The sequence below is a fragment of the Ursus arctos genome, unplaced genomic scaffold (genome assembly GCF_023065955.2).
Source record: "Ursus arctos isolate Adak ecotype North America unplaced genomic scaffold, UrsArc2.0 scaffold_1, whole genome shotgun sequence".
Lineage (NCBI taxonomy): Eukaryota > Metazoa > Chordata > Mammalia > Carnivora > Ursidae > Ursus > Ursus arctos.
In genome coordinates this window covers 107,679,956-107,707,276 of record NW_026622763.1, presented here as the reverse complement: position 1 = coordinate 107,707,276, position 27,321 = coordinate 107,679,956, and the positions used below count along the sequence as shown (strand labels likewise).

At 54.4% G+C, this 27,321-nt stretch overlaps 1 protein-coding gene across 4 annotated transcripts in view; it reads left to right on the top strand.

Moving 5' to 3' along the window:
- Window positions 1–26,307, top strand: part of NDUFA10 (NADH:ubiquinone oxidoreductase subunit A10) — a 52,902-nt gene extending 26,595 nt beyond the window's left edge. Inside the window, exons 9-10 of one of the 4 annotated variants that reach the window (XM_026491250.4) lie at window positions 1,493–1,601; window positions 25,957–26,307. In XM_026491250.4, the coding sequence (XP_026347035.1) occupies window positions 1,493–1,601; window positions 25,957–26,025 (178 nt within the window). In that variant the 3' untranslated portion in view covers window positions 26,026–26,307. Of the gene's footprint in view, window positions 1–1,492; window positions 1,620–18,409; window positions 21,076–25,956 lie in introns of those variants that run through there. The other 3 variants (XM_057306152.1, XM_026491255.4, XM_044380441.3) reach the window with 3 other exon arrangements.
- Window positions 26,308–27,321: the final 1,014 nt, after the last annotated feature.

Genomic DNA, 27,321 nt, shown 5'->3' with positions numbered 1-27,321 from the left:
TTTTTCAAACTATTGAGAAAACCAAATCATACTCCACCTTGATATCTGTTAACATTTAAAAACACTGATTTTCACTTTTAGTGGAAATTGTTTATTGTGAGATAATTTTTAAAATTATCTTTATAAAATAATAAGAATAATTCTATTTGTTAAAAATAAAGAGATGTGTGTTTATGCATTACCTGCGCCTGCTTACAAAGATCTGTCGTGTGCACAGCTTACTAGGAGGGCTGAGAACGAGCCCTGTCGTTGGAGTGTGTCCATCGTAGCCAGTTGTGTGATTGTGGACGTCCGCAGAGATGCACCTGGGAGGACAGACGGCTCCCCGGGCCCATTTCCTTGGGTGATATTTGTTGCCAGATGGTGCGTCCATGTCGGAGTGACACAGTTTGTACCGGTGGCATGCGGGATGTGTCTTTTCCCGCTCTCCGCTCTCGTTCAACCTGCGGCAGGTTCTCCGTGCACCGCGGTCGGCGGCGGGAGGGGCCCGAGGAGCGCCAGCCCGGGATTGGATCGGGGCGTTCTGACTGCGGCTGCCAGGGGGCACTGGCCTTGGGTACATGGGTCTGGACTCCTTATCACAAAGTAGCTGAAAGCCAGATGCATTTAAAGAACTTCCATTTGGGCCGTTACAAACAGAAACGTTTTCTGCCATTAAAACTCATTAATGGGAAAGTGGTCATTTAAAGTAATTATTTGCTTTGTTTTGAGCCCTTAAGAAAGGAGAATTTATTTAAATGTTTCTTTCTAAAAGCCCCAAAAATGCTTTTCATCTTCAAGTGTAGTGGTCATATTCAGACTAAATTTAATTTGAAATAAGCAGTTATAACACAGTATAAATATTTTACTGTTCAGCAAAATAAAATGGTGAAACAAGGAGCATATCCTATGGTTGGCATTTGTCGGTGCCAATCAGGGCAGAGCATGAGACCTTTCCAGGCGAGGGTGCGCCCGGCCATCCTGTGTGGGCCTGCCCCAGCCCGTGCCCCTGACTTCCCCGGGGCCCTTCTGCTCCTGGAGTCTTTGCAGCAGGGCAGCAGGACGCTGCGTGGTGAATGTAGAGGGACTGGAGTTACGTGCTGCCTTTCCCTCAAGATTCATGGACTTTGCACGTTGTAATGAGGGCTCGCTCTGTGCTCGGCACTGCTGTGGACGGCGTGGGGTGTCGTTTTTCTTTGGTGCTATTCCTGTGTCTAAAGCACAGTGTGGCTCCTTTTTCATGTCTTCCGAACCTCATCCTTTCTGAAGCATGGTCCTCTGTGCTGCCCAGGCTTTGGCAGGCTCTCCCGCACGTTCTGAAGGTCACTTCAGAAAAGCAGCCGCACACAGACCTCATGGTCTTTGGGATGAGGGTTTGCGTCTAGAAGACCACCTGGGGATGAAGGGCATTTATTTGGATGCACTTTAAAAAAAAAAAAAATCAGCCTTATAGCTGATGTTGTTATATTTGTTTTGATGGTTTAGTGTGGTCATTGTCTGTCTTATTTTGTAGGGTTCAGAACAAGCTGGAGGTGCTCAATTACACAACCATCCCTGTCTATCTCCCAGAAGTAACCATCGGAGCTCACCAGAGTGACCGCATCTTCCAGAAATTCACCGAGGTGAGGTTTTGAAGTCAGGTGAGCTGTCTGCTGTGGGCCCTGTGACTGGCACCAAGGTCATGCCCCCAAAAAGGGGCTTTTGCTGTTTTTTGCCTGTTTGTTTTAGTAAGTGAGCTTCCTTTTCGTTGAAGTAATTCTCCCTTTTTCCCCTCGCCGTCCCGTCTAACGCTGGTGCAGCTCCTCCCTCGGCAGGGCCGCGTGCCGTGAGCTGCCCCGGGGAGACGTGCGCGGGCAGCCTTCTTTGTCAGCGTGTTACCGTGATAGGGACACGCGGTCTGTTCTCTGGGTCTCGTCTGCATTTCTTCAATGTCGAATTGTACTTGGGTATTGCCTTACTCCTTATGGTACGTCCATCCATAAAGAATGAAGGCGTGCGTTTCTGCAGGTGGGAGAGTGCAGGGGCAGGGGCCGCAGGGGGCAGGGGGCGCGGAGCCGGGGCAGGAAGAGGCAGAGCTCAGGAGGCTCCGACTGTGTTACTGGTCTTCTCTGATTTCCGTACCTTTTTAGTGGATTACTTGTTTTCAGAGCTGTTTGTGGAGAGTCATTTCAGGCAGAATCCCATGAGCTTGGAGGACACTTAGAGGGTGTTGCAGAAGCCTAGAGACGAGGGAGACACTTCTCTGGGAATTGTGACGTCAGCGGAAGACTAAGGGCACGATGCATTTCTACCTCGACTGTGGTTGGGGTTTGTTATCGGTAACGTGTGAAAGGATTGCGTTTCAGTAAGGTCACCAGGCTGAGCAGCCAGCGTTTCGCTGCATTGAAACCCTGTGTGTTTCGCGTGGCTCTCCTTCCCTGGTGCCGGCACGGTACAGTCGCTCAGCAGCACGTGCGGCTGGCATGTTGGCGCGTCCCTTCTTTCTGACGCTGTCGGCGTGCAAGCGCGTGGCGCTCTGCAGCACGCTGGTGGCTGTGGTGGCTGTGGTGTCTGAGGACTGGGCTGGCTCCTCCCTGCCTCTGGTGCCTCGTTTGCACCAACATCCTCCTGAGCCTGGTGCACAAGTGGCCTCGTTTTGTCCTGTCATCACAGATCCCACCTCTGTCCAGGCAGCCACCATGATGCCTGGAGTGGCGCTGTGGCTTCTTCCTCTGGCTCCCTTGTGTCCAGCCTGCTTGCATGCGAAACCTGTTAGCTCGCCCTTCTGGCGCTGCCACCTCTTCCCCCGCTGGGACCCTGGCCAGCCCTGGGACGCGGGCGCTCTGGCTTCCCTGGAGCCGCCTCCTCACCGCAGCCCCGAGGGCGTCTGCCGCTGTCTCCCCGAAGTTGTTTCTCGGTCCGTAGCACTGGTGCTGCGGGCTGTAAGGTGGTGTGCACACAGGGAATTTAAAGACAGATAAATATTCAGTTACCTCGTGGGAAATTTTTGCCCTTTTAAATTTTTAAACAAGTCATCTGATTATGTCAGTGTGTTGATTTACTGGATATAGGGTTTTGAACGTCTCTTGTGTTGGAGGACCTCACTTTTAAGCAAGGAAACAGTAGGCTGCGAGCTCAGAAACTTTGGAACCATGGTACGTGGTGACGATTAATAACTTTTTCCAATGCTCTCTCTTGTTTATGATGAGTGGGGCTGGCTTTCCACCTGTGTTTCTGATACAGTGTTTCCTCTCTAAACCTGTTGGGTTTTTCTAAATGTAAGCAAGGGATTTGGCGCGCAGCTGTGACCCGAGTGGGGAGGGGGCCTCAGATGAGCCGAGTGGCCGAGCTCTGCTCGCTGCAGGTTCCGTGGGCACCAGGCCCTTTCATCGGGTCCTCCCACACATCCACTGCCTTTGTTCATCAGTTCAGTTACTCTTTCCATGGAGTGCTTTCTGAGTGCGCACCAGGGCCCACACTTGTCCTAGACGCTGGGGACATGGCTCCCCTCATGGGGTGTACGCCAGAGTGGAAGGAAACAGTAAAACAGGGAACGTGTTGGGTGATGGTGACAGGTGCTGTGGAGAAAATTCAGTCCCCAGAAGACGGCAGGGCAGAGCCTGGTGACGTGGAGGCTGGATTTGGAAAGCCTTCGGTTGTGCTCCTGGAGCCCTGGGGAGCTGCGAGAGGTGAGGGGAACAGGTGGGGCGTGGGGGAAAGGCCTGGGCGGGGAGACGGGCAGGGACAGAGGTGAAGCACAGCACTGGCAGCACGTCACACATGCAGGGAGGAGCCTGGGCCAGTGTGAGGGCTCTGTGGAGTGGAGGGAGGCTGTGTGTGACATACCTCGTAATGGGAACATTCTGGTTTCTGACCTCACACTGGATTGAACAGGGGCATGCACGGAGGCAGGGAGGCCAGTTAGGAGGCCAAGGGGTAGTAGGAGTTTGGACCACGGTGGTCATCACAGAAGGTTCAAGAAGTGGTCAGATTGTGGGTACAACCAATGGAGTGTGTTGAAACTTTGTAGTGGAAGAGAGAAAAAAGTAAGCTGTTTGGGGGCGCCTGGGTGGCACAGCGGTTAGGCGTCTGCCTTCGGTTCAGGGCGTGATCCCGGCGTTACAGGATCGAGCCCCACGTCAGGCTCTTCTGCTGTGAGCCTCCTTCTTCCTCTCCCACTCCCCCTGCTTGTGTTCCCTCTCTCGCTGGCTGTCTCTATCTCTGTCGAATAAATAAAATAAAATCTTAAAAAAAAAAAGTAAGCTGTTTGCTGGGATTTGGCCTCAGAAACCAGAACTCGAGTTGGACCTGGCAGGTGTTGCAAGACGTAGAGATACAATTTTCGGAGAAGGGTGAAGAATTTGTTGGACGTGTTTGAGATGCTTATGATACCCATGAAGAGGTGTTGAATAGGTGGTTACATGCGGTGATTTGGGGTTTGCAGGTAAGTGGGGCTCATCAGCGTGTGAGTGATGTTTGGTGTCACGGTGCTGGTTGAGGTCACCGGTGGTGAGGACAGGTAGAGACAGGAGGAGCGTGCGGTCAAGAGGTTGAGGGGACAGCAGAGAACCAGACCACATCACTGTCTTCAGGGAGCGTGCATTCGAGTGTGTGTTTATTTCAGTCATTGCTTTTACAAGTGGGGGATGGGTGGTACCTCTAGGAATTTTTTCTCTTGATGGAAGTCTGTTAGTGAAGTGTAGCTTTGCATATATTTCTTTGTGTCTAAGCAGGAAAGAGTGAGCTGGATTATCCCAGGAGAGTAGGACTGGTCCCCAGAGCACTCGAGACTCTCATCATCCTGCGTGGGGATCGGCTGGGGGCTGTGCCCGACTCTCGAGCACGGGTGGGGCATGTGCAACAGCCAGACAGGTCCAGGCGTGGCTCCTCCGTGGTGGAACAGGCTGCCACGCCATGGAGGGTGTCCTTGCACTGGGTGGGACCTTCAGGTGGCCCTGCTCAGAGCAGGTAAACTCCCAGCTGACCCCCAGCCATCGTAATGACAATTGCGGACACACAGGGACTGTTAGAATTACCTCTGTATGGAAAGTGGACATTTAAAAGTCCCAGCATGTAAAAAGAAAAAGTGCATGCTGGCGAGTCCTGACAGCTCTGTTTCTCTCTAATCTGTATACTGCCTTTTCTTCCCCTTGCCTTGATGGGTCTCGAGGTCACGGGTGAGTAGAAGGTGCAGCAGTGGCCTCCCCGTCTGCTTCCTGCCCTCACGGAAGAACTGCTCAGTAATTCACCAGCAGGGGTTGTGTCTGCTGTGGGTTAACGTAGATGTTCTTTCTTAAGAACTTAAGGAAGCTGCATTTTATTAGTAGTTGAATTTCGGTCATGTGTGGGTATTGAGTCTTATCACGTGTCTGCCCTGGTTGATTTTTTCTCCTTTTTCTGTTGGTGTGCTCAGTTATAGCGGTAGATTTTCGACTGTGAGGCCAACGCGATTTCACGGACTAAGTCCCACTGTTGTGTGCATTATCCTCTTCATGTGTGGCTGACCCTAGTTCGCATTTTTAATTTAGGGTTTTTGTACCTATATTCTTGAGAGACTGCATGATAATTTCCCTTTCTTGTGACGTGCTCCTGAGAGGGATCGTATTGTCTGCGTCATGCTGACATCAACACCGAGTTGAGGCGGGACCGTCATCTCTGCTCTCTGGGAGAGTTGGTGTAAGATGAGTGTCACAGCTTCCTTCAGTGTGACAGAGATTGGCTGGTGGGGCTCCACTGGAATATTCTACAGTGTGGATTCAGTTTCTTTAATAGATATGGAATATTCAGTATTCTGTCCCTCCTTGGGAAACCTGTATTATCAGGGAATTTGCTCGTCCCCATTGCATTTAAATTTTCTGATTTCTTACATGGAGCAGTTTAAAATGTCCCCTTTTGTTCTTTTCACTCGGTTGGGCCTGAGGGTCCCCGTCCTCATCCCTGCGGCTGGTCCTGGCGTTGCCCTCCTCCTTTGCCCTTGGAAGGAGCTGGTCATTCAAGGACCTGTCTGGTGTCATGTGTTACACATTCTGGTTCACTGATGACCGCTCTTGATTTTTTCTCTTTATTTGCTGTTCTTCAGACATCTTCAGATGAACAGGTACGTCGTTGACTTTCCATCCCGTCTTGCTCTTGTACAGATGCACTTAAGGCCGGACACGTTGCCCTCCAGATTTGGCTTAATCTCATAAGTCTGGATATTGGGTTTTCCTTACTCAGCTCAGAATATTTTCTAATTTTAATCTGATTTCTGTTTTGACCAATATGCTAATTTGAATTATACTGGATAATTTAAAAGCAGTTGGGATCTTTCTAATTATCTTTTTGTTACTGATTTCTGGCTTAATTCTACTCTAATCAGAAACATACTTTGTATAATTTCAGTCCTTGGATGTGATTGAGACTGGTGTCGCACTGCCAGTCCTGCCGCCCCTGCCCCGGCACCGCCCAGGGTCCGCTGCGAGCGCGTGCTCTCTCGTGCCTGCGCGTTCACTTGGTTGTGTCGCCGCGGACTCCCGGGTCCTCTCTTTCACCCGCATGCCGTATTTACCTCTGGCTCCTGGGCCCTGGCGACTCTGAGCTTGCGGCAGCACCTCCAGTCCCAGGGTAGCGCAGCAGGGCTTGGCCTCCTCGTCCCCCACTCGTGGGCTTCTCACACGGCGAGGGGCCTGGTGCCTACGGCCTTGGGGTACGTGCTTCCTGGGGTAGCCAGTGTGTGACCCGTTTCACATGATGCGCGTGCGTCACAGGAAGCACCTATGTCCCAGCCCCTGCCGGCGCCCCCGCCATGCGTATCTGTACTTTTGTCTCTGCTCTGCTTGGGGTTCCTAACGTTCTTTGGCTGACATTCGTCTCAGTTTCCAAAAAGACTTGCTAGGACCTGTTCAGTGTGGCCTGCACCCCTCTCCGAGTGCTCCCCTTCTTGGGCCCCTGTCAGCCACGTGGGCCTTTGGACGTGTTCTGTTCCTTGGTGCTCTTCTGTGTGTTTCCATCCTGTGTCTCCGTGAGCTGCAGCCGGCCACGTTCTTCTCATGGGGTTTCCAAGGTGCTAGTCTGCCCAGCTCTTTCTCATCTGCTCCTACACCTGCCTTTCCTTGTTTCCATGTTTAATTGTAATCCTAGCCCTATTTGATTCCAGAATTTCCATTTTTTAAAAATTTATTTATTTGACAGAGAAAGACAGCAAGAGAGGGAACACAGGCAGAACGAGAGGGAGAAGCGGCCTCCTGCTGAGCAAGGAGCCCGATGCAGGACTCGATCCCAGGACCCTGGCATCTTGACCTGAACCGAAGGCAGATGCTTAACTCCTGAGCCACCCTGGCGCCCCTAGAATTTCCATTTTTTATTATGTCGAGTTACCTGCTGAGATTATCTTGTCCCCTGATTCCTTGAGCGCATTGTTCGCAGAGTTACCTGGTTCTGCACCGTCTGGACCTCTTTTCAATCCATTTGAATTGCCCAGCTCTCCCTCAGTCCTTTCACGGTTGGTCATTCAGTCCTGTTCTTCCGTGTGCCTTGTTTTTCTTTCCTTTAAGTGCCAGTCATCGTAAAGATGGATGGACGCCCTGGATGGCGTTCTCTTACCTTGAGAGGACGTGGGTGCTGTCCTCTGGCAGGCACTGAACTTTTAGCAGGTTGCCGGAGTCCCTCCACCGACCGAGCCACCTGATGCCCGGCATCAGTTTGTGAGGTCTGCTGTGCTTGCTCTGTGCCCTCCCTGAGGAGGGCACGCTCAGCGGGGCCCCGCTCTGTGGTGGGTCCTGACCTGCCCTTCTGTCTCTACTGGCCTCTCCCCTGCAGATCCTTGGGCTCCCAGCTACCCCTGCAGGAGTGGGCAGGCCCTGGGGGGGGGGCCTTGCAGGGACCAGGCAGCTCCCCTCTTCTGCTTTCCTCCCTGGGACCTGGAACCCCCCTGCCTTGGTGCCTTTGCACAGGTGTTTTCCACAAGGTGCCCGTCTCTCCTGGTGGCTCCGGAGGGGCGTGTCGTCTGCACCGGTCCCCCAGGGGCTGAGTATGTTAGCCATTTTAACCACAGACATGCTGGGGGGATTTGGCAGTTTTCCATCATTATTGTGTTCTGTGTGTTGATGGCTTATTTTTAATTCGTGAGCATCAAGAGAACCTACTCTATTGGACTTAACAATTTTAATTAAATGTTTAGAAATGCTGAAATTTTTAATTAATTTTTAAAATTTCTAAGTAGTAAAAAAAGAATTTAAAAAATGTCTAAGCATTTTAAAGAAGCACTTTTAGAACAGTGTTAGATTTGCAGGGAAGTTGTGAAGCTGCTGGAGAATTCTCGTGCACCCCGCACCCCATTTCCCATGGTGACGTCTTATGTGAGTGCCGTGTATTGTGGCAGGGGACGGACCAGCATCTGTCCAGTACTGGTCACTAGAATCCATACCATATTTGATGTTCTTAGCTTTCCTAATGCCCTGTTTCTGTTCAGGACCCTATCCAGGGATCACGTGACACGGAGTTGTCACATCTCCAAAAGCTCCATTTGGCTGTGACTGTCACATTTCCTTGTGTTTGGTCCTTATGACAGTTTTAAGGAGGACGGTCAGGTATTCATGGACTGTCCCTCAGGTGGTGTTTGTCTGACGTTTTTGTCAGGATTAGCCTGGGTTTGTGTTTTCGGAGAGGTGAAGCTCTGTCCCCATCACATCACGGACCGCGCACACACCATGTCACCGCTGGTGTCGGCCTTGACCCCCTGGCTGCGGCCGTGCAAGTGACCATGCGTACCGTGGGCTTTAAGGTGCCTGCTGCGTGGGAATTGTGTGAACCTTTAGAGGAATGCTGATGTTTTTAAAGGAAATTCGGTTGCTTGATATTAAAAAAAAAAAATGATAAGGGCACCTAGGTGGCTCAGTTGGTTAAGCGACTGCCTTCGGCTCAGGTCATGATCTCAGGGTCTTGGGATCGAGACCCTCGTAGGGCTCTCTGCTCAGCGGGGAGTCTGCTTCTCCCTCTCCCTCTGCCTGCCGCTCCCCCTGCTTGTGGTCGCTCACTCTCTGTCAAAATAAATAAATAAATAAAATCTTTAAAAAAATAAATTGAAATTAGATAGAATGTAAATAACCATTTGTCCTCGTTCTTGGAATATTCTCTTTGGACATTCATTGTTACCAAGTGTTCCTCTGGAGAGCACGTGGTGGGGGATGTAGGGATGAACGACGAAGCCCTTGAGCTGATCCCACACGCAGCTGCTGCGGAGCTGGGGGATCTGTAGCTCCTGGCAGAGGGGTCCCAGGCCGCGCTGCAGCACTTGGGTCCAGAAATGCTCGACGGAGCAGCAGGTATGGCTGCCCTGTGTCCGGGACACCTGACATGCTGGGCTCCACGGGTGAGTGGTGTGGGGACGTTTCAGAGAATTGCTTCTTTCAAGAGGAGGAGTTGTTCAGTGTTGGAGCAGAGGGCATTCTGTGGCTACTTATGTCCCGGAACAAGTGGGTTGGGGGCACCTTAATGGCAGGGATGCTCAGAAGACCACTACCCTGCTAGGCTGTTTCTCAGTTTCTAGGGAAAAAAAAGTTTTTAAAGTTGAAAATGTGTTTTAGCCAAACTCCACCAACAGCGTGAGAAGTTTCTATAAACCTGACTCATGTAATAAAGGTAATAAAATTACTAAAGTCACACCTCCTAATGTCCCGAGGAACTTAAAATGTGCTTGCAGCGCGCTTATGGAGACACTTAGAAGCGGAGGGCGGTGCCATGCGTGCTCTAATACACCCATTACGTAGTGTGCATATTTTATAGTCGACACTGAACTTGCTGGCACTTGTGGTTGGGAATTATTGGAGAGCACTTCTGATTCTTGGAAGCAGGAGCAGTGCGCTGACCTTTTGTTTTTAATTAAGTGTTACAGTCTCCCTTTCTCTTTCAGGATCTTTCTTCACCTTCTGTCTTTGCTGTTTTGGGTGGGGGTTTAAATGTCTTTTTTATTTACACCAGTGCTTTCCGAATCTTGTGGTTGGGATATTCCTTCTTGCTTATATTTTCAATGGCTTCTCTTTCTTTAAGCATCTCAAATATAGTCCCTTCTCTTCTGTATCTGGTAATACCAGGTTTGGAGGACAATCAGACTTTGTCATTTATTGTTTTCTCTGATTCTTACCTATGATGGCTTAGTCCCTTCTGTGTTTTGGAGACTCTGGACACTAAGTTCATGCTTTGTGGGCCTCTATCCATGGGCACTTAGTGAGAGTCCCTCCTATATACAGGATGCCCTGTTAGGTTTGAATTCAGAGAAACAACGATGGTCTTTTGGGGTGAGTATGCCCCAAACATTTCATTCACTGGGCATCCAGCATTGCTAGCTTTGGCTGTCCTGCTCCCGTAAGGACTGTTTGCTGCTGCCAGCCTCGAGTCTCATAACAAACAGGGGCTCCAGGCCCCAGAGGTGGTGAGACTGGAACCCCCACACCCGTGCGAGGATAGACTGTGGCCATGAATTCCCAAGATGGCCGCTGAAGTCTCCTTGCAGGCCGGGCGCTCTCTTCCCTTCTGCCTTCCACGGAGGGTACTGCCCTCCAGGAGCTGTGTGTTTGAAAGGAAGCCCCTCCCTGTGCTCCACCTTGCATGGACCGGCTGCTTTGCCTTCTGTCTCCCGGCAGCTCTTCCCACGTCCCCAGGGCCGCCGAGGCTTCAGCTCGCCACTCTGGTTTTCAACCTGCTCTTCATTTCTAGCCCCTTGTGATTTCTTGCAGAGCTCAGCAATGCATCTAAAAGCATTTCTAGAGGTTTTATATCAAGAGCTTTTTCACGGCTTTGGGGCTGATGTTTTGCTGGAAATGGAAAGCCCCTCTGTTTTTCTTTATGATCTGAAAGCCAGTTTGTGTGCTGGTTCTGCCCGTATCCATGCTAGAGAGGATCTGAGTTGGAGGCTCTGTGTCTCTCTAGGCTCAATAGATGTTTGCTCAGTGAACCCTCAGGATAGAGAATTCATTAAGTCCCCGACCCTCAAGGCAAGAAGGGAAACCTGGCTGATGAAAGCCTTTCTGTCTTCTGTTACCATCGGAGAATCCTGTCCAGGGGACATACTCAGACGTCGTGCAGGCACTAAGATAATTCTAGGAGTGACAGTCTACCCCCAGCATGTGCTGCTAACATTGCCACCACCCCCCAGAACTGTCACCTTCCTGGTTTACATTTACTCCCTGTCCCTCGGCAAGTATTTGTTGTTCCAGGCACTATTCTCAGCATTGGGGCCAAATCAGGGACTAAAACAGTCTTGCTCTCAAGGAGCTTGCATCCTGGTTGGGGAAGGAGGGGCAGGCGATAAACTGTACATTAATGTAGCTGGGCATCAGCGTGCTATGGGGCAAAAGTAAAGTTGTCTCCGGGGGGAGGTGTGCTTAAGAGAGGGGTGACCCAGCCGCACCGGCAGGCAGGGCTTCGGAGTTGGAGGCAGGCTGGGTGCAGTCTAGGAGTAGAAGAGCCCGCCGTGGTGAAATGGGGGGAGTGGGGGCGGCAGGCAGGGCTGGAGGTGAGCTTGGAAGCTAGCAGGGCATGATCAGAGGGGCTGTAGACAGTGCCGTGAAGCTTGGTTTGACGTTTTCATGAGACCGTAAGCCAGTGTGCTGTTTTGAGAGTGAGAGCATCTGAATTATGTGCGGGAAGGATCGCTGTGCTTGCCATGTTGGGTTCTGAGGCTGGGGCAGAGAAACGGAGCAGGGGGAGTGTTTGGGGAGTCTGGGTGAGAGACGGTGGGGACATGGCTGTGACCCCCGGGGGCGAGCTACGTTCCCTTACCCAAGAGCCCTGTTTACAGGGGCAGCGTTGCCCTTTCCCAGGAGTCCGCCAAATATGCTATCCTTGAAGGGTTCCAACAGGACGGTGCTTGAGGGAGGAACGCGGCCGGGGGTGGGGGCGGGCGCCTTGGCGGGCACTGGGCTGTTTGTCTCACGGCTTTCCTCCTAGACCCATGGTGGGTACGGTGCTGGGAGCAAGTGTAGACACCCTGAAGTGGACGGGTCATGAGGCGTGAGCTGGGCTGATGGGTCATGGGGTTTGTAGGAGCAGAAGCTGCTTGTTTGGACAGTGGGTTTCACTGTGGGGCCTCAGGCACACTTAATCACAGACGCCTGTTATTGACCCTTACATTCACTGAATTCACTGATGAACTGGATGCACCCAGGAAGGGTGGCTCACTAGAGAACTTTCCAGGGGACACCTGTGTGCCCTGTCTGCACCCTGGAGTGGCGCTGTGGTCTCACCCACGTGTTGGCCATGTCCTCCTTGTCAGACTCAGACTCCGCCGTTTTCATGACATTTAACTAGATTCTGCAGTGACAGTGACAAGTGCCACTGGCATAGCTGTTTGAACCGACCACTGACCCATTCCACGTGGGAGGCTTGGCGGGGAGCAGAAGTGCCTTGGCCACAGAGGTGCTGGCCCCCTCCCCCGCACCTTGCTGGCCCCAGGGCCTGGTACCTGGGTGGGTGGGCCGCTGGGTGGGCAGGAGCTGCCACAGGAGGGGAAGAAGCGGAGGAGCTCCCAGAGCCAGCAGGCCTTGCCGCCCCCGGTCCCCGTGGCCGCCCGCATGGCGCCTGTTTCCGTGCTGCGGGCAGGTCAGGGTGGTGCAGGCTGCTGGACCTTGACAGGAGAGTTTGGATAGAGGGGTAGAAGTAGGCCCTTCTGTATTTTGTTGGCCTGTTGTTTTTTTTCAAAAGCCTGAGACATTCTCAGGCTGTTCATAGGCTAAAGGGCGAGAGTCCGTAGGAAGTAAGGGAGAAGGTGCAGGAGGGCCAGAGTTTGCAGAGGCACAGAAGGGATCCCGGGCCGCCCCCGGAGGAGTCCAACAGCGTTCCCACAGGGCTGCCCAGCTCCTGTGGGAGGAGCCACCTTGAGGGAGAGCAGAACCCCCTCGAGAAGACCAGGGTGACTCAGGCTCTTGTTGTGCCAGAGACACGCCCCGCTGGTGGGCCCGCTGGCCAGGTAGGGAACCTGTCCGCGGGGAGGCGTGGGGCCCAGCAAGCTCAGGCTGGCCTCCCGCACGCACACCAGCCTGCGCATGGGCTGCTGGTTCCGAAGCGTCTTGTTCCTGACTTAGCCTCACTGGCGCTCCTTACAGCCCCAGGCGTAGAGGGTAGAGTGTAGCTGTTTGACTTCCGGCCTTGACGTTTGCCTAAGAGAAGTGCTTTGTGTGTGTAGCATGGTGTCCAAACGCGATGTGATGGCTAATGAGTCTCTGGGGATAGGGTTTCCCGGGGGACATCCTGACCAACTGTTACAGGGAAAGTCTGCAGCTACGGAACGTTCCTGGTGTCGCTTTTGCATGGTGGTGTGTGTCCCTGTGGATCTTCTCACCTGTGTGGCTTCTCCTGGAAGCCGGCCAGTGGGGACGATGGGAGGGCGGTGCTCACGCACACACACAGTGGCAGTTGGCCGTGGAGGTGACCCCTGATGGGCTCCAGACCTCTGCCCCTTAGCTGCCCTGCGTGTGTGTTCGGAGTGTCAGCTTAAAGGAAAGCAGGCCTGTGGCGGCCCGGAGCCAGGGCCTCTGCTGCTGTGTCTATCTTGGGTCCCCCAGCCTGAGCCTCACTGCCTGCTTGAGCTGAGGGAGACCCTCAGGGTGAAGATTCCCACTTCCTCCCATGGCTGGGCAGACTCCGTGGCACCGGGGCCTGAGGCTGGGCGGTGTCCAGGTCACAGGGCCCAGCTGGCTCATTTTGCTTCTTGCGGTTTTGTGATTTTTACTTTTGCTTGTTCTCGTAGAATCTGAGGTACGCGATTTGTACTTGGCACAGCAGTCTTACGCCCCTAGAAGTGGCCTGTGTCTCGGGAGCTGATGGACTGAGGGTTCAGCTCTGTGTTTCCTTCCTCCTCTGATGGCCTGCAGTTAAGCACCCAGTTTCTGGCTCGGCACTGAGGATGGAGTTCGTGCAGTGTGGCGGGCCACTTCTTCCTGCAGAGCACGGCCTGTCACTGGGAGCTCTCCTGTGCCAGTGTCCATCTGTGCCCTTTCACTGCACACCGAGCACAGACACCGTGCAGAAGACGCAGGGACAGACCCAGTTCCTGTGCCCTACAGGTTCATTGACCAGTGGGAACCACACATGCATGAGCATAGGACACAGTGTAGTTCCAAGTTCGTGGTGGGGGTTCAAGTGTCACATGTCAAGAATCTCGAGATTTACAAGGCGATGGTTTGCTCAGGACAAGAGGGGCCTGGGGTCCCTTGCCAAATAGAAGAGGGGCCTCCCTTCCTGTTTTGGGGGAGAAGGAGCAACATTTGTGAAGGTTAGAGGCAGGACGGCTGGTTTGGGGGTACCGGGTCGTGTATTTGAAAGAAAAGGAGAAGACTTAGAAAAGACTTTATTAGTCCTAAATTTATGGTGATCTGTGGGGTTTATTTGTTATTACTCGTTGACTACAAGAAATCCTCTGAGGTGCATTTCAGAGATAGGGAAAGAGTGGGGCTCAGAGGTTAGTTAGCTCAGAGTAGCACCCTAATGAGGGAAGATGTGGAGGACAGAAGTCTGGGGTGGTGGTTCGGAAGATGTTGTCCTGGCCTGTGAGTGCTTCTGTTGGCAAGTAGCAGGTATGCAGCACAGGCCAGATTTTTGGAGGGCCTTGATGCCCTTGTGCTGGTTGGCAGTAAGAAAGAGGACCTCTGGAGGGTTGGCTAGGATGGAGGTGGGGTGCATGGGACAAGGGGACCTGGGGCAGGGGTGAGAGTAGGGAGGCAGGGCTGACGGGGAAGCTGTGTACAAGGACGTCTAATTTTGGGTGTACAGGGCCTCAAGCTGCTGCCACAGGGTGGTTCTTTCCAAGTGTGAATGAGCTGCTAAGTGCAGAGAGGCTATCTGAGCTGGAGGCTGCAAGGTTCCCTGGAGGGCACATATGCGCCTCCATCCCACTGCAGCCCCTTGCACACAGCAGCCTGGGGGCAGCCGGGGTGGGCGCCGTGCACTGCTGGGCTCGGGGTCCTTGTGTGACAGCATGGGGTGAGCATTTCCTGGTTAGCTCTGGTGGTGACCTGGGGGTCAGACTAGTGAAGACAGACCTTTTCAGGATGGAAAGGATCTAAGATTCCATATGAATAGGATTTTTAAATTTGGTTTTGTCTTGTTGATCCTGTGGGTGTTTGTTCTGCTCTTTCGCTGGTCTGGCTGGAGTCAGAGTGGCTTTTGGGCGCCCATCATACTCCAGATGACTGGCCAATCTTAGGTTTCTCCTGAAGTCACGTTTGCAGAGGGACACGAGTGTCTGCAGTCTGACTCTATGTATCCATACGTTTCCCATTCACTCGGACGCCCTTCTGTTGTTGGAATGGACCGCTGAACGCTCAGTGAGTGCTGATATGTGCATAGCAGCCTACTAATTTTTTCAGTCATTTTTCAGACACTGTATTGGGTCACTTTTTATTTCTGTGCAGTCCTTCCTTGGGGCAGACAAGCTGTGAATTGGTTTCCGCTTTGCCGATTCAGTGTCTTTTCAATTTAGGGAGGCCAGATGCTATTAAGATACGGTGCTCCCTCCGCGAATGCGATTGTGTCCGAGACAGTTGCCAGGACGACAGAGTCTTCTGCTTTCTCTCCGCTATTTTTATTTCTTTACTCTCTCAAGTTGTTTTTGTCTCAGCACCAAGTCAGCGTTGTCTAGAATAGCGACGCTTCGTAGCTGGAATGCGGTGGCACCGTGTGCTCTTGCCTCTTGGGGTTCACTTGGATAAAGACAGGCTTGCAGTAAACGGGAGGCTCGGGGTCAGCGGACCTCAGCGCGCTGACGGAGAAGGCTTCCTAGATTGCTCGATGGGCAGGCCTCAGAACTTAATTTGGTACCTGTTTGTGTGAAATTACCGATTCTCCGTTTGGAGTTGTTCAGTTGAGTGTGAGAGGAAATGCGTGGTGTCTGCAGTTGCCCTTCGCTCGTGGGGCTGGGGGACTCGCTAACGCTCGCCGCGTGTGCAGCTCCACGCTCTGTGCGGAGTGCGGGCCTGAGACTCGTCGTTGGTCCGCGTGCCCGGTGTTAGATTCCCACGTGTGGAAGAGAACGTGGGTCCCCGGATGGGAAAGTTCGTGTAAAACGTGGACTTTTCACGGGGTGATTAGGGTTGCGTGTGATTGCAGATTGTCTTGTGGTGTCTGGGGCTCTGCTTGTGCCAAGTCACCGGGTGACGTCCTTGCACGCAACCCGATAAACCGCGGGGGCCCGGATTTTGCAGTGTGTGCCCTCAGTACTTCTGCTTCAGAATTTCTAGAAAGAATACTGTTTTCAGGTCTTCAGACAAGGGCTTGAGTTAGGAGCTTTTCCACTCCCAGCTAATATGAGTCATTTAGAGTGTACGGTACCGTGATACTTACGGCAGTGAATTTGGCAGCTAAATATGGATGTATTTGTAACAGGCTGTGGTGTTGGTGCTAAAAATAGAAGACACTTATTCTTAAAAAGATGGCTTTTGAAAATTGTCTTTGATAAAATAAGATTTTGGGGGGTTGATTTCAGAGTTTCTAGACTTGATTTATGCTTAGCAGTAATGGAAAATCGGGGAAATTGTGTATCAAAGAAGTGACTTTACTAAATAATTTCTACAACGTTCTTTAAAATTAATGAAAAATTCTTAGAGCTCATTAGCATTTATATGTAATAATGGATAACAGAAGTTGGAAATTGGAATCCCCAAGTCACTCTAGATTTCCTTAGCTCTTTGAGCGTCTGAAAAGAGTGGAGTCTGTCGTACCTGATAGAACCCAGTTTCTACCACAGTGGGGTGAAGCAGATCCAAGACAGGCAGGGCTTCATCTGATCCTTTTTAAAAAATTCACCTTTTTACAGTCCCACGACAAAGGACTTGGTGCTGGAATTAACACATCTATTTTAGTTCTCCAGGAGAACTCAGATAAGGCACTGTGACCGTCTGTGAGCGCCCCCGACACACCTGCCAGGAGCCCGAAGTTCCCTGGCAGGACTTGGCAGTAAACCTGAAAGGGGGTGGGAGACCCTGAGAGCCCACCCCCCAGGCCAGCGTGGAGTGGGGGCTGAGCCCTGACATACACCCAGGCACCTCACATCTAGAAACTATAGCAGCAGAGCTCCATACCTACGGACTAGCGGGCAAACAGAACATGGGAAGGAATGAATGGAATCTGGTAAAAATGGAGGCAGCATGCCGGTGGGATGGGCAAGGCTATTACATCATTTTCCAAAGTTAGCGCACACTAGGAGCTACGGTTTAGTTTAATCCGTGCACAGTGTCATGGAAAATGATATTCCTGGACTTGAGACTTGGGGGTCCAGCTGCCGCCTGCAGCCAGGTGGCTCGGGCAGGTCACTTGACCTCCTTCCAAGGAGAACGGCACCCACCTGCCCCTCGTGGCGTCAGAGCGAGAGGCGGTGCTGGTGGTGGGAGTCGGTGATTGACCACTCGCATCAACAAGTAGGCAAGTGACCGCACTGGGCACCGAGAGGAGAGACGAGGGATGAGAGGACACAGTCACCCTGTCAGCGTTGGGAGGCTCCTGGAGGAAGGGGCAGGAGCTGGGCAGGAGGAGCTGGCCACAGGAAGTGTTCTCAGAAGAGCAAGGGGCGAAGACGAGGCAGAGGCCAGAGTAGCCGGTCACGTGCTTGCTCAGGGACGGCTGCTTGGGGACCCGACGCTTGTTTGATGGGGAGGCGCCTGTGCCGGAGCTGGGGCTGGCTTCCTCCTGAGGGCTGTTTCCTGAGGGCATCCTGCCGCCCTGTCCTGGGGCTCCCTGGACACTCTTCCCCGAGGTGTGCTCTCACAAAGCCGCGGTTCTGGCCGCATGTCTGCACAAGAGGCGCTGCGTGAGGAGGACGGCGCTGGCTAGTGAGCAGGACTGCGAGAGCCAGCGGCCGTCTCGGCAAGAACGAGGGGCTCGTGCGTGAGCGAGTGACTTGGGGGCCTTTGCCACCGCTCTCTGACCTTGGGAGGGGGCTTCCCTGGGTAGAGGTGAGGGCTCCTCGAGCGGGGGACCTCCTGTTTCTCACCTCACACTTCAACCCTGTAGCGAGTGAGGTTTAGGTTTATATCGTACTTTTGTCTTTCCTGGCCTCTCTGGGCTTAGTTGATCATCTCCCTCTTCTGTTTTGTCTCTACTGCTGACTCATTTACTATACCTTTTGGTTTCTCCTTTCCGACCGCTCTGGGCTGTTACAGTGCGTGTCTGTGCCTTGCCAGCGTCTGCTCACGCGCAGCCAGTCACATCCTTCCAGCCCATGCACAGTGGGGTGACTTCTGTCCAGCTCCCTTGGCCTCTGCCACGGCCAGTTATTTTTAAAAGAAGCTAAGATGTTTTCATGACCTTTCACCCTGGCTCATAGCTGTGCTGTCTGGTGCATGCTTTGTGCAGGCCCAGGCCTCCACGTGGTGGCTCCCAGGTGGCCCGAGTCGCCTCCTGCATTAGCTGTTCCCATGGCCCAGGTCTTGAAATGTTAGTTCTTACTCGAAAAAGTTACCGTATTTCCGTTTCATTTTCATAGACGGCATCACCCAGCGTGGACTTCTGCACTGGCCACTCGTTTCCTCCTACATCCTGAGACCGCCCCCGACCCCTGGCCGCACGGCTTCTGTGGAAAGTCTGAAGTCCTGCTGTGTGCTGTCCTTGTGCCTGAGGGACCTGTTCTCTCTGGCTGCTTTTGAGACCATCTCTTGATCTCTTTATCACTACTTCCCCGCCGTCTGGTGACCACGTGCCTCTGTGCTTATCCTGCTTGGATTTCATGGAGCGTCTTGGGTGTGAGCCGTCTGTCGTTTCCTTATCGTTTATAACATGGTTAGTTATGATTTCCCCAGATGTCGTTTCTTACCCCCTTCTGGGGACTCTTGATAGTTCGTGACCCATAGGTCACTGAGACTCCGTCCATTTGTTTTGGGCCTTTTTGTCTCAGTGCCTCATCTTGGATAGTTTCTGTTGTCCTGTCTTCAAGTTCACAGATGTTTGCTCGTGTTTATACAACATGCTATTAATTTCATTGTGTTAGTTTGGGTCCTCCAAGAAACAGCAGCCGAGATAGGATCAGATGTTGAGGAGACTTCTGGGGAAACACCTGTGAAGAGTCAGGAGGAGAGAGATGAGGTGCAGGGGGGCCTGTGGCCCTCGGTGCCCTGTGCCCTCTGGGACAGGAGAGGGAGGGAGGTGTAGCAGCAGCGCAGGGTGCATCTGACCGATGGGGTGGCCCAGGGCCAGCGGTACCTGTTGGCAGAGTCCCATGTCCTGAAGGAATAGGAGGGCCTAGACCGTCTGCTGCTCCCGGCTGGGCTGAGCAGGCGCCTTCCGTGGGTGTGTGGCCCAGCATGACTGGGTGGTGGACACGGGCGGCAGCTGGCTCTGTGGGGACATCGGAGCAGCATACTGTCGGGGCCACCACATCCATCCGGTGGAATTTTATTTCAGAAGTCCTTTTTTTTTAACCTTAGAAGTTTTATTTGTTTCCTTTATGTTTTCTGGTTTTCTCATTACTTTCGCTTTTCACTTAATTCCATAAGCATACTGAATATTTTTACAATAGCTGTTTCAACAGTCTTGTTTTCTAATTTATCATCTTTGTTACATCCGAGTCGGCTTGATCTGTTCTCCCCCGGATACGGGTTGCATTTTCCCCTTTCCAGGGCTAGAGACTTTTCGGTGGTCGCCGTCCATTGTGAGGTCTCTTGTTTTTGAGTACTTGATCTTGTTTTGTTCCCTTGAGGAGCGTTAGAATGTGTACTCTGGGAGGCATTTAAGATACTTGCAAATCAGCTTAAGCTTTTGGGGTTTGATGTCTTAGCTTTTTGGTGAGTCTTGAGCAGCCTGACTAGGGAAGAGTTAGCTTGGTACCCCGGTGTGCGGTGAGCCCTGGCTGCTGGGAGCTGAGTCCCTCAGCCCTAGGGGAGCACCCGGCAGCCCCCAGGAATGCCCTTTCTGTCCAGGGGCCTCTGCCCGCCTCTGGGAGCGTCACCCCACACGAGCAGGGACATGCACAGCCCCAGACCAAGTGTGTCCCCATCAATTTGACAGGCCTCCTTTTCTGCCTGAGGCCCTCCCCTCTAGCACTCTGCCCATGGATACTAGCCAGCCTGACCCGTTTGTCCAGTGTCCGGATGGTGGGGAAAGCTGCAGCCCTTCCGTGGCGTGGGTTGGTCTGGTGGCCCTCATGTGGCCCATACCGAGCAGCAGAGCTGCTGCCAGGGATGCGGGGGTCCAGGTGGGCTGTGGTCACTGTGGCTGCTCCCGCAGGGCGTGCTCTGCACTATCTTGTCGCCCTCGCTGCCCGGGCTGCCCCCGACGCTGTGTCCTCCTCTCCGCCGACCACCTCCCGTCTGTACCTGAAGCCTCTGTTCCCGTGGGTCAGACCCGGTTCCTCCTCCTGTGCTTCCACTCTCTGATTAGCTTTAGGTATTCTGTGTATTTCATGAGGTTAGAGAAAATGGGATTTATTCATGCCTCTCAAGACCGCTAGGGCACAGCGTGCTCACATGTAGAGGGAATTCAAAGTTTTGTTTCCAGGAGAATGAGTGAATATATGTAATTTACTCTCAGCTGGGTTCTGTCCAAGCTGCTGGCATTCGAAGCTCTGGAGAGCGTCCCTGCTGTGTGCGTGAGGGAAGCGGCTGGGAGAAGTCTCCGCGTGTGACCCCCGACCTCATTAGTCACCTCACGGGCCAAATACCAACCTGGCTTGTAGCATTTCATGATGGACCACTTTTCCCAGAGTCAGAACTCGCCCACGGTCAGACTTAGTGGCATTGCTTTGCATACAGAAGGTCCCTGTTTCGGCCGCCTCTGAAGCCTCCCCTGGAGCTGCCTGGCTACTTGTCCCCTGATCCCGTCGTCACCCAGTCACTTTCTCTTAGCGCAGCGGGCAGCACGTTTTTAAGACCAGCCAGAGAATACACAGCTGAGCTTTGCAGCCCCGCCCCCTCGGCCACAAGGGCTCCGTCCTGCTGCGGGGCCGAGTGCAAGCAGGCGGCAGGACCGAGCTCCGGCGAACCTTGTTTCTACAGAACAGTCGTCGGCCGGATTTGGTCTGCGGGCCGTAGTTGACCGACCCTATGCTAGGCGGTAAATCCACGAGGGAACGTGGGAGGCCTGACTCACCCTCGCAGCGCGAGCAGAGCGTCATCATCTGGACCAGACTCTTGTGCACATTAAATTCAAACCCATTCTGATTGCCGTGTCAGCATCTGTGTTTATTTTTTCTTTAAGTAAGCAGTTCCACTTCTAGAAGTTCACCTTAAGCACATAAATCTGGAGGGCACACCGAAGGGTTACTTCTCATCAGGAAAGCACCACAGAGCAGGGACTGGCAGCTTGGGTGGTGGTGGGCCCACGGGCTGCGTGCGCGGGGCCGGAGGCGCTGGTGGCCTAGCGGGTGGGCGCGGACTCGGAGCCGGAGGACAGGGGTTCGGAGTCTAGCTCCATGGACACCCTTGCTGTTGATCTGGACAAGCTACTTAGCCTTTCTTTTAGGGGAAAAAAAAAAGAAATGTGTGCTAGAAAATACAAAACGTATGAAGAGTGTGCAGTTAGCAGTAACTGACCTTCCTTGTCCCCCAGCTCCTGGCCCCTGAGAGGCAGCCCTGCAAGAAGTTTCTTCTGCACGTACCCTCCCAGGGGTAGTGTGCTAGCAGTGCGTACGTGCGTGCCTGTGTGTGTGGCTGGGGGTGCCCCAGGAAGCTGTCGTGTGCTACTTACCAAGAGGGTCAGGGCTATCACAGTTTCCACTGTTGTAAATGTTAGTTTAAATTAGGCCTGACCTTAGACACACAGATTTTGCACAATTAAATAACTGGAGGACATTGGGAATGATTTTGCGAGCACCGTGGTGCCCTGACTCTTTACGTCTCTCCTGTGCCAGTCGGAATGGTGCCAGTGGGGGGACATGGGCCTGGGGAGGGGCTCGCTGAGCTGCAGGCAGCCCCCACATCCAGGCTCCTGGTCTCTGAGTGGTGGGGCTATGCAGGGGGACCCCAGGGGGAAAGCCTGGCCTCACACCCCTCCAGGAGAGCAGCAGCCTCTCTGGGCTGCCCCCTGCCCAGACTGCCAGGTTCACGGGGGCGTGGGGCCCACTCAGCACTAGAACCCCAGGGGGGCCAGCTCGCCAGCATTTCGGGCACAGGGCAGCTTGGCCACCCCGTGGAAAAGGGCTTTGATTCTGCGTCTTTGTGTTTACAGGGTTTTCTCTTTAGTAAACTCACTCTTTGACTTCTAATGGGAAATGGGGAAGGTGGGGAGACAGCCTTCTGAAAATTTTAGACCAGGCACCGTGCCACCAAATCAGACGTCTAGCACGTGCGACATTGTCCTGGGTGCTGTGTGCCGTGTGGGACTCGGACAGGGAGCACTGAAGGGCTGGGTGGCCTTGGTTGTCTTCCTTCCTCCCTTGTCCTGTGTACCTGCAGCAACGTCCAGGCCACTTCAGTGTGTGCACCCTCCTCCTCCCCCTCCCCCTCCCCCCTTCTCTTTCCCCCTCACCCCTCCTCCCCCACCTCCCCCTGCTCCCTCTCCCCTACTTCCCTCCTTCTTCTCTAAACACTTCATAAGTAACAGTGGATGTAATATCTTCACAGAGCTTTTGAATGAAATCATGTAGGTAGTGAAGGGGGCCTTCCGCCAGTCACGATTTCTTCTGAAACATTTTCCTGTGCCGGAAGGAAAGAATTAAGATTAGAAGTAAGTTCAGCTGGGAGAACGAAAAACAAAACCTGGCATTTGTGGCTTGAACACACTGGGTGGTTATTTCTCCAGCACAAGGCTGCAGGCATGTGCGCTGGACGTGCTCGCAGCTCCGTCCCGCAGAGCTCTCCCAGCTAACGGCCGTTCCCCCAGGCGTGGCCCTTCTCTCCGTGGACGGGCCGGCACCCACGTTCCCGGTAGCGGGTGGAGGGAGGACGAAGAGGAAGGAGGTACAGGGCGGGCCGACGGCCCTTCTCCCCAGATGCACACCTGCAGGTGTGTGTGCGGTGAGGGATGGCCGGGCCCAGGCGGGTGTCTTGGTGTGGGTTCCCGAGTGGCGCTCCCGTGTGGGAAGGTGACGACACGCTGTCTTCTCAGGGCAGCACACGTGTGTTCTCTCATGTGGCAGGTATGAACTGGGTTTTGGTGGTTTGCAGGTTTATTTAAATGAGCAGATACAGATAGGAAGAAATGGAAAAGAAAAAGCTTATTTTGCATTCCCTCAGTGTGAAATGTTCCGAACAGAAACTCTCCTTAGGGTCCCCGTTGGAGGGACCCTGAGGGTCTGAAAATCAGAGGCCAGCGAACCACTGCCCCGAGCAGGTTTGTGAGGCCGGGCTCAGCAGCTTTGATGGTCTGCCAGCTTTTATTTGCTCTGTGGCTTGAAATCCGCCGTGCAGAGACACGAGCAGAGCCATGCTGCTGCTGCACACCGGCCCTTCCTCATGGGGGCTGCCACCGCTCAGGGACATCTTGCTGTCAGAGCCCCGGGGACTCTGCTGACGGAAGCTGGGGACTGCTGCCACCGAGTGGCTCGCCACAGGTGTGGGAGACGTTCGAGAGCCTTCCTGAGCCCATCCCTGACCGGTCAGCTCTCTGTTCCCTGGCATGGTGCTGGGGGTGGTCCTTCAGGAAGAGAAGTCCCTTTCTGGTGAGCCCACTGTTGGGACACTGCAAAGCCACAGTGCTTTCCTGCTGGGGCTGTTGTGCCTTCGCGGCCGTTTGCCGAGTGTTGCTGGATGGGGGCCCCCAGACGGGGGACGGGCCCAGGGCGCTCCGGCCTGCCCTCCCTCCTTATCCTCGGCGAGTTGCCCGCTGTCTCCCGCGGCTGGGGCCTCTCCGTCAGCGTGCCCCATCGGCGTGTACAGACACGCCCCCAGCACGTGTGTCCTGTGGCTGCTGTACTGGGACGCAGGAAGCCGCTCACCCGTGTTGTGTCGCGGCTCCGGAGGTCCGGAGCATGGGGTCAGGGTGGGGCAGGGCTGCCAGGTCAGGCTGTTCCTTTCTGCTCCCGCCTTCCGAAGGTGCCTGCCCCATCACTCGGCCTCACCTCCTCCTCTGGTCTGACCTTCTCGCGGTCCCCTGTGCAGACCCTGGGCCCGCGTGAACCATGGGCATCTGCCAAGCCCCTTGTGCCGTGTGAGGTCTCGCGGGCACAGGATCTGGGGTTGGGGCGTTGTTCTGCCTGACGCAGCCCCCCTCCCTGACACAGGGACTCTGTCACACCCCCTCTGCGCACGTGGGTGCACGCGCTCTTAGTCGTCTTCATAGTCCCAGCTTCTCCCAGCTGCCCCATCCCAGTCCAGACCATCTTCATCCGCGGCTCAGTGTCTCCACGCATCTTCTGTATGCTCTTCCCCGGGCACCCTCGTCGGCTCGGGTGGCGTCGGCTCTGTCCCGGCTGCTGGCTGGTGGCGGCGTACATGTGGATCCCCAGCACAGCCCCGTCTCTGCAGTCTCAGACCCAGCCGTCCCGCTGCCGCTCACCTTCTCCACAGTGTCCACGGCCGGGCTCGGTGCTCACCTTCCCTGGGCCACTACCTGCCCTCCCCCTGCTCCTCTTACGCAGGGCTTTCTGAGCCCGAGGCCCGAGGAAGCCAGACACGGGTGTTAGTCCCTGCGGCCCTCGCCCGGGCGCTACCGCCGCTGCTCTGGCCCAGCACCCACCTTATTCCCAAGTGCTTGTTGGAATCAGAGCGGAAAAACTGACATCTTCCTGACACTCGCCGTGTGCCGTAGTCTGTGCAGCAGCCCGGGCGCCTGCGTCCCCCAGACTGCCCCCCTCTCTGCGGGCAGCTGCACACACACGCTCCCCATTGGGCTCCCCTGCGGTGCTGCCGTGGGCCGTGGGGGTGTGGTGCCTCCTCCCTTGCCAGTCTCTCCCCAAGACTCTGGACTCCTGGGGAGCTGGGTCTTGTATTTTGTTTTCCTCTCTTATTCCCAGAATGCTCCTGGCACGTGGATGGCCCCATTCACAGGGTATCCCAGGCCTGAGAAGCAGAGCCAGCCTGTACTGGTCTCCTGCCCTGGCGTGCCCAGGCTCAGCCCTCCTGCCAGGCCCCTGGCAGCCCGACCTCCTCTGCAGGCCACAGAATCCCCCTGCAGACCTGCGTGACCCGCACAGGAGAGCGTGGGTCCAGGGCCTCAGACCCAGCCCGTTGTCAGAGCTCTGTCTGGCCTTGGCAGTGGCATTCGGAGCCCCCATCAGTGACTCCCCTTTGTGTGGCTGCGGTTGGGTGCCTTTTGCTGATTAGGATAAAGGGAAGACTGATTTATTTTTTAAAATACTTGAGTGCTTAAGGGCAGAATGTGGAAGATTTTTGTATGTAGTATGGACAAATCTGTTTATCCACGTTGATTTGAAAATATGAAAAAGTAAATTCAATATTTTGTTCCCACTTACGTAACTTGGCAGGACAGACAGTGCTGGAGCGTTTCCCTGACCGTGCGCGGCTCCGTCGCAGGTCCACCCTGCACTGTGGCAGGCGCTGCCTTCTGGGGCCACTCAGCCCACGGTCCCTGACTCTTGCTGAAGGCTCCTTTGCCCGTGGGAGTGGGCTTGTGGCCACGTGGCGTGGTCTCTCTGGACACCGTGGGAGGGCCGGCAGGAGACCTCTGTCCTCCTAGTCCCGTTGCTGCCCCGACAGACAGCCCTCCTGGGTTCATTCCGCTTCCTTCCCCTGCTCCTCGGAGCTCCCGCTGAGGTGGGCCCTGGTGTTCACCACCCTCCCTTGTCCGCTTCCATAACCTGCCCCATGGATCGCAGAGGACAGAGGGCCCCGTGGTAAACTCACCTGAGTTCTCCCAAGAGTGTGCTGTGCCAGCCACGACACTGGGGAAAGCAGTGCCCTCTGGAGGTGTGAATGGGTTTTTCAAATCATGACCCTCAAAGCCTGAGAACAGACAGGCTGCTTCCCAGGCCAGAGGCCACCCCAGACGCCTGCACGTTGTGGGCGCACATGGGCCAGCGGAGCTCTGTTCCCGCGGGGCGCTTCCACTCGCAGCAGGACCCGCCGTCGAGCAGGCCGCTGTGGCGAGCCGGGGGCTCGTGTGCCTTGTGAACCCTTGTGACCGTGGCCTTCCCTCCCACAGCTGCCGGGCCGCAGGTACTGCCCCGGGTACAACGCGGACGTGGGCGACAAGTGGATCTGGCTGAAGTGACGGACCGTCCTCCATGGTCTGCATCGCGATGGCGAAGACGCTTCCCGTCTGCCCCACTCCTGTGGACTCTTGTAGCTGTAAAATGTGGGGGGGGGGGGGTAAAGGACCCAAAAATGGCACCGTGGGAGGAACGGCCGGGCCCGGAGCAGGCTGCCCTGTAGAGTAGCTGGGCGAGGGATGGGCCTCTTGGTTTAGGAGGCTTTGCGGCCTCTGGCTTTGTTTGGCAATGATCCATAATTATCACTGGGAAAAAAATCTATTAAAGATCAGATGTTACCAGAAGAATTTCATTCTGTGTTGTGTTCTGGGTCGTGCAGAGTTGGTACTTGGTTTCTTCAGACTTCAAGAAATAGAACCGATTCCACAGCGTTTCCCTCCATCATACGTCCGTAGCCGCACACATCACGTATGTGTCTGTGCACACACGTGTTTGCTTACACGTCACTGACCATGTGCTGTGGTGGGTTTGGTTTATTGAGACGGAGGCCAGGGCTCAGAGGTTTTCTGAAGCGTGGATACCACCCGATTTGGCGGCATAGCCACGGCCGGGGAGAGCAGGGACGACGTGAGGGGGAGAGGCCAGAGCCAGGAAGAGGTCTCGCACAATGACCGTCAGCCGCTGGCCTGGACATCTGTCCCTGGGAAGGAAGCGCAGGCTCCGAGAGCACAGGAAGGAGCTCTGTACGGAGAGGGAGAGCCACATGTCTGTACGTAGAAAACAGAAGGGAGCTTCCTGCCAGCTCGCTGTACAGGGAGCGTTCGGGGCAGCCGGCGGCTGTGAGCGGTAAGTCCCACAGAGCTGCCCCGCCACTGCCCCCGTTGAGATGTGGGTGCTTGACGTTCAGTGCAGCGTAGAGTTGAGTTCCTCGGCCACACAGGCTGCACTGGCCACTGCTCGGGCACCTGCTTCCCGTGCTTGCTGAGGTGCTCGCTGGGTAGGCACACGGCCCGCCGTCCCCGTAGTGCACAGGGCAGAGGAGGCCACAGACCACTCTCCAGCCCCTCCCCTTCCCCAGCTTCCCTGCTCCCCTCCCTTCTCTCCCCTGAAGTCCCCTCCCTCCCTCTGCTTTCCTCTCTTCCTCCCCTCCATCATCCCCCCTTCCCTCTCCTCCCCTCCTCCTCCTTCTTCCTTCTCCTCTTTCCTTCCTTTCCCCATCCCTCCTTCCTTTTTGGGGAGGGGTGTTTAACAGTTGAAAAGAAAGTGTCCCAGCAGCGTCTGAGTTGGAGTCAGACTTCAGTGTGGAAGCCCTGTGTTTGCCCGCGACACGCTGCTTTCATCGCTGCATGGGCGTGCGC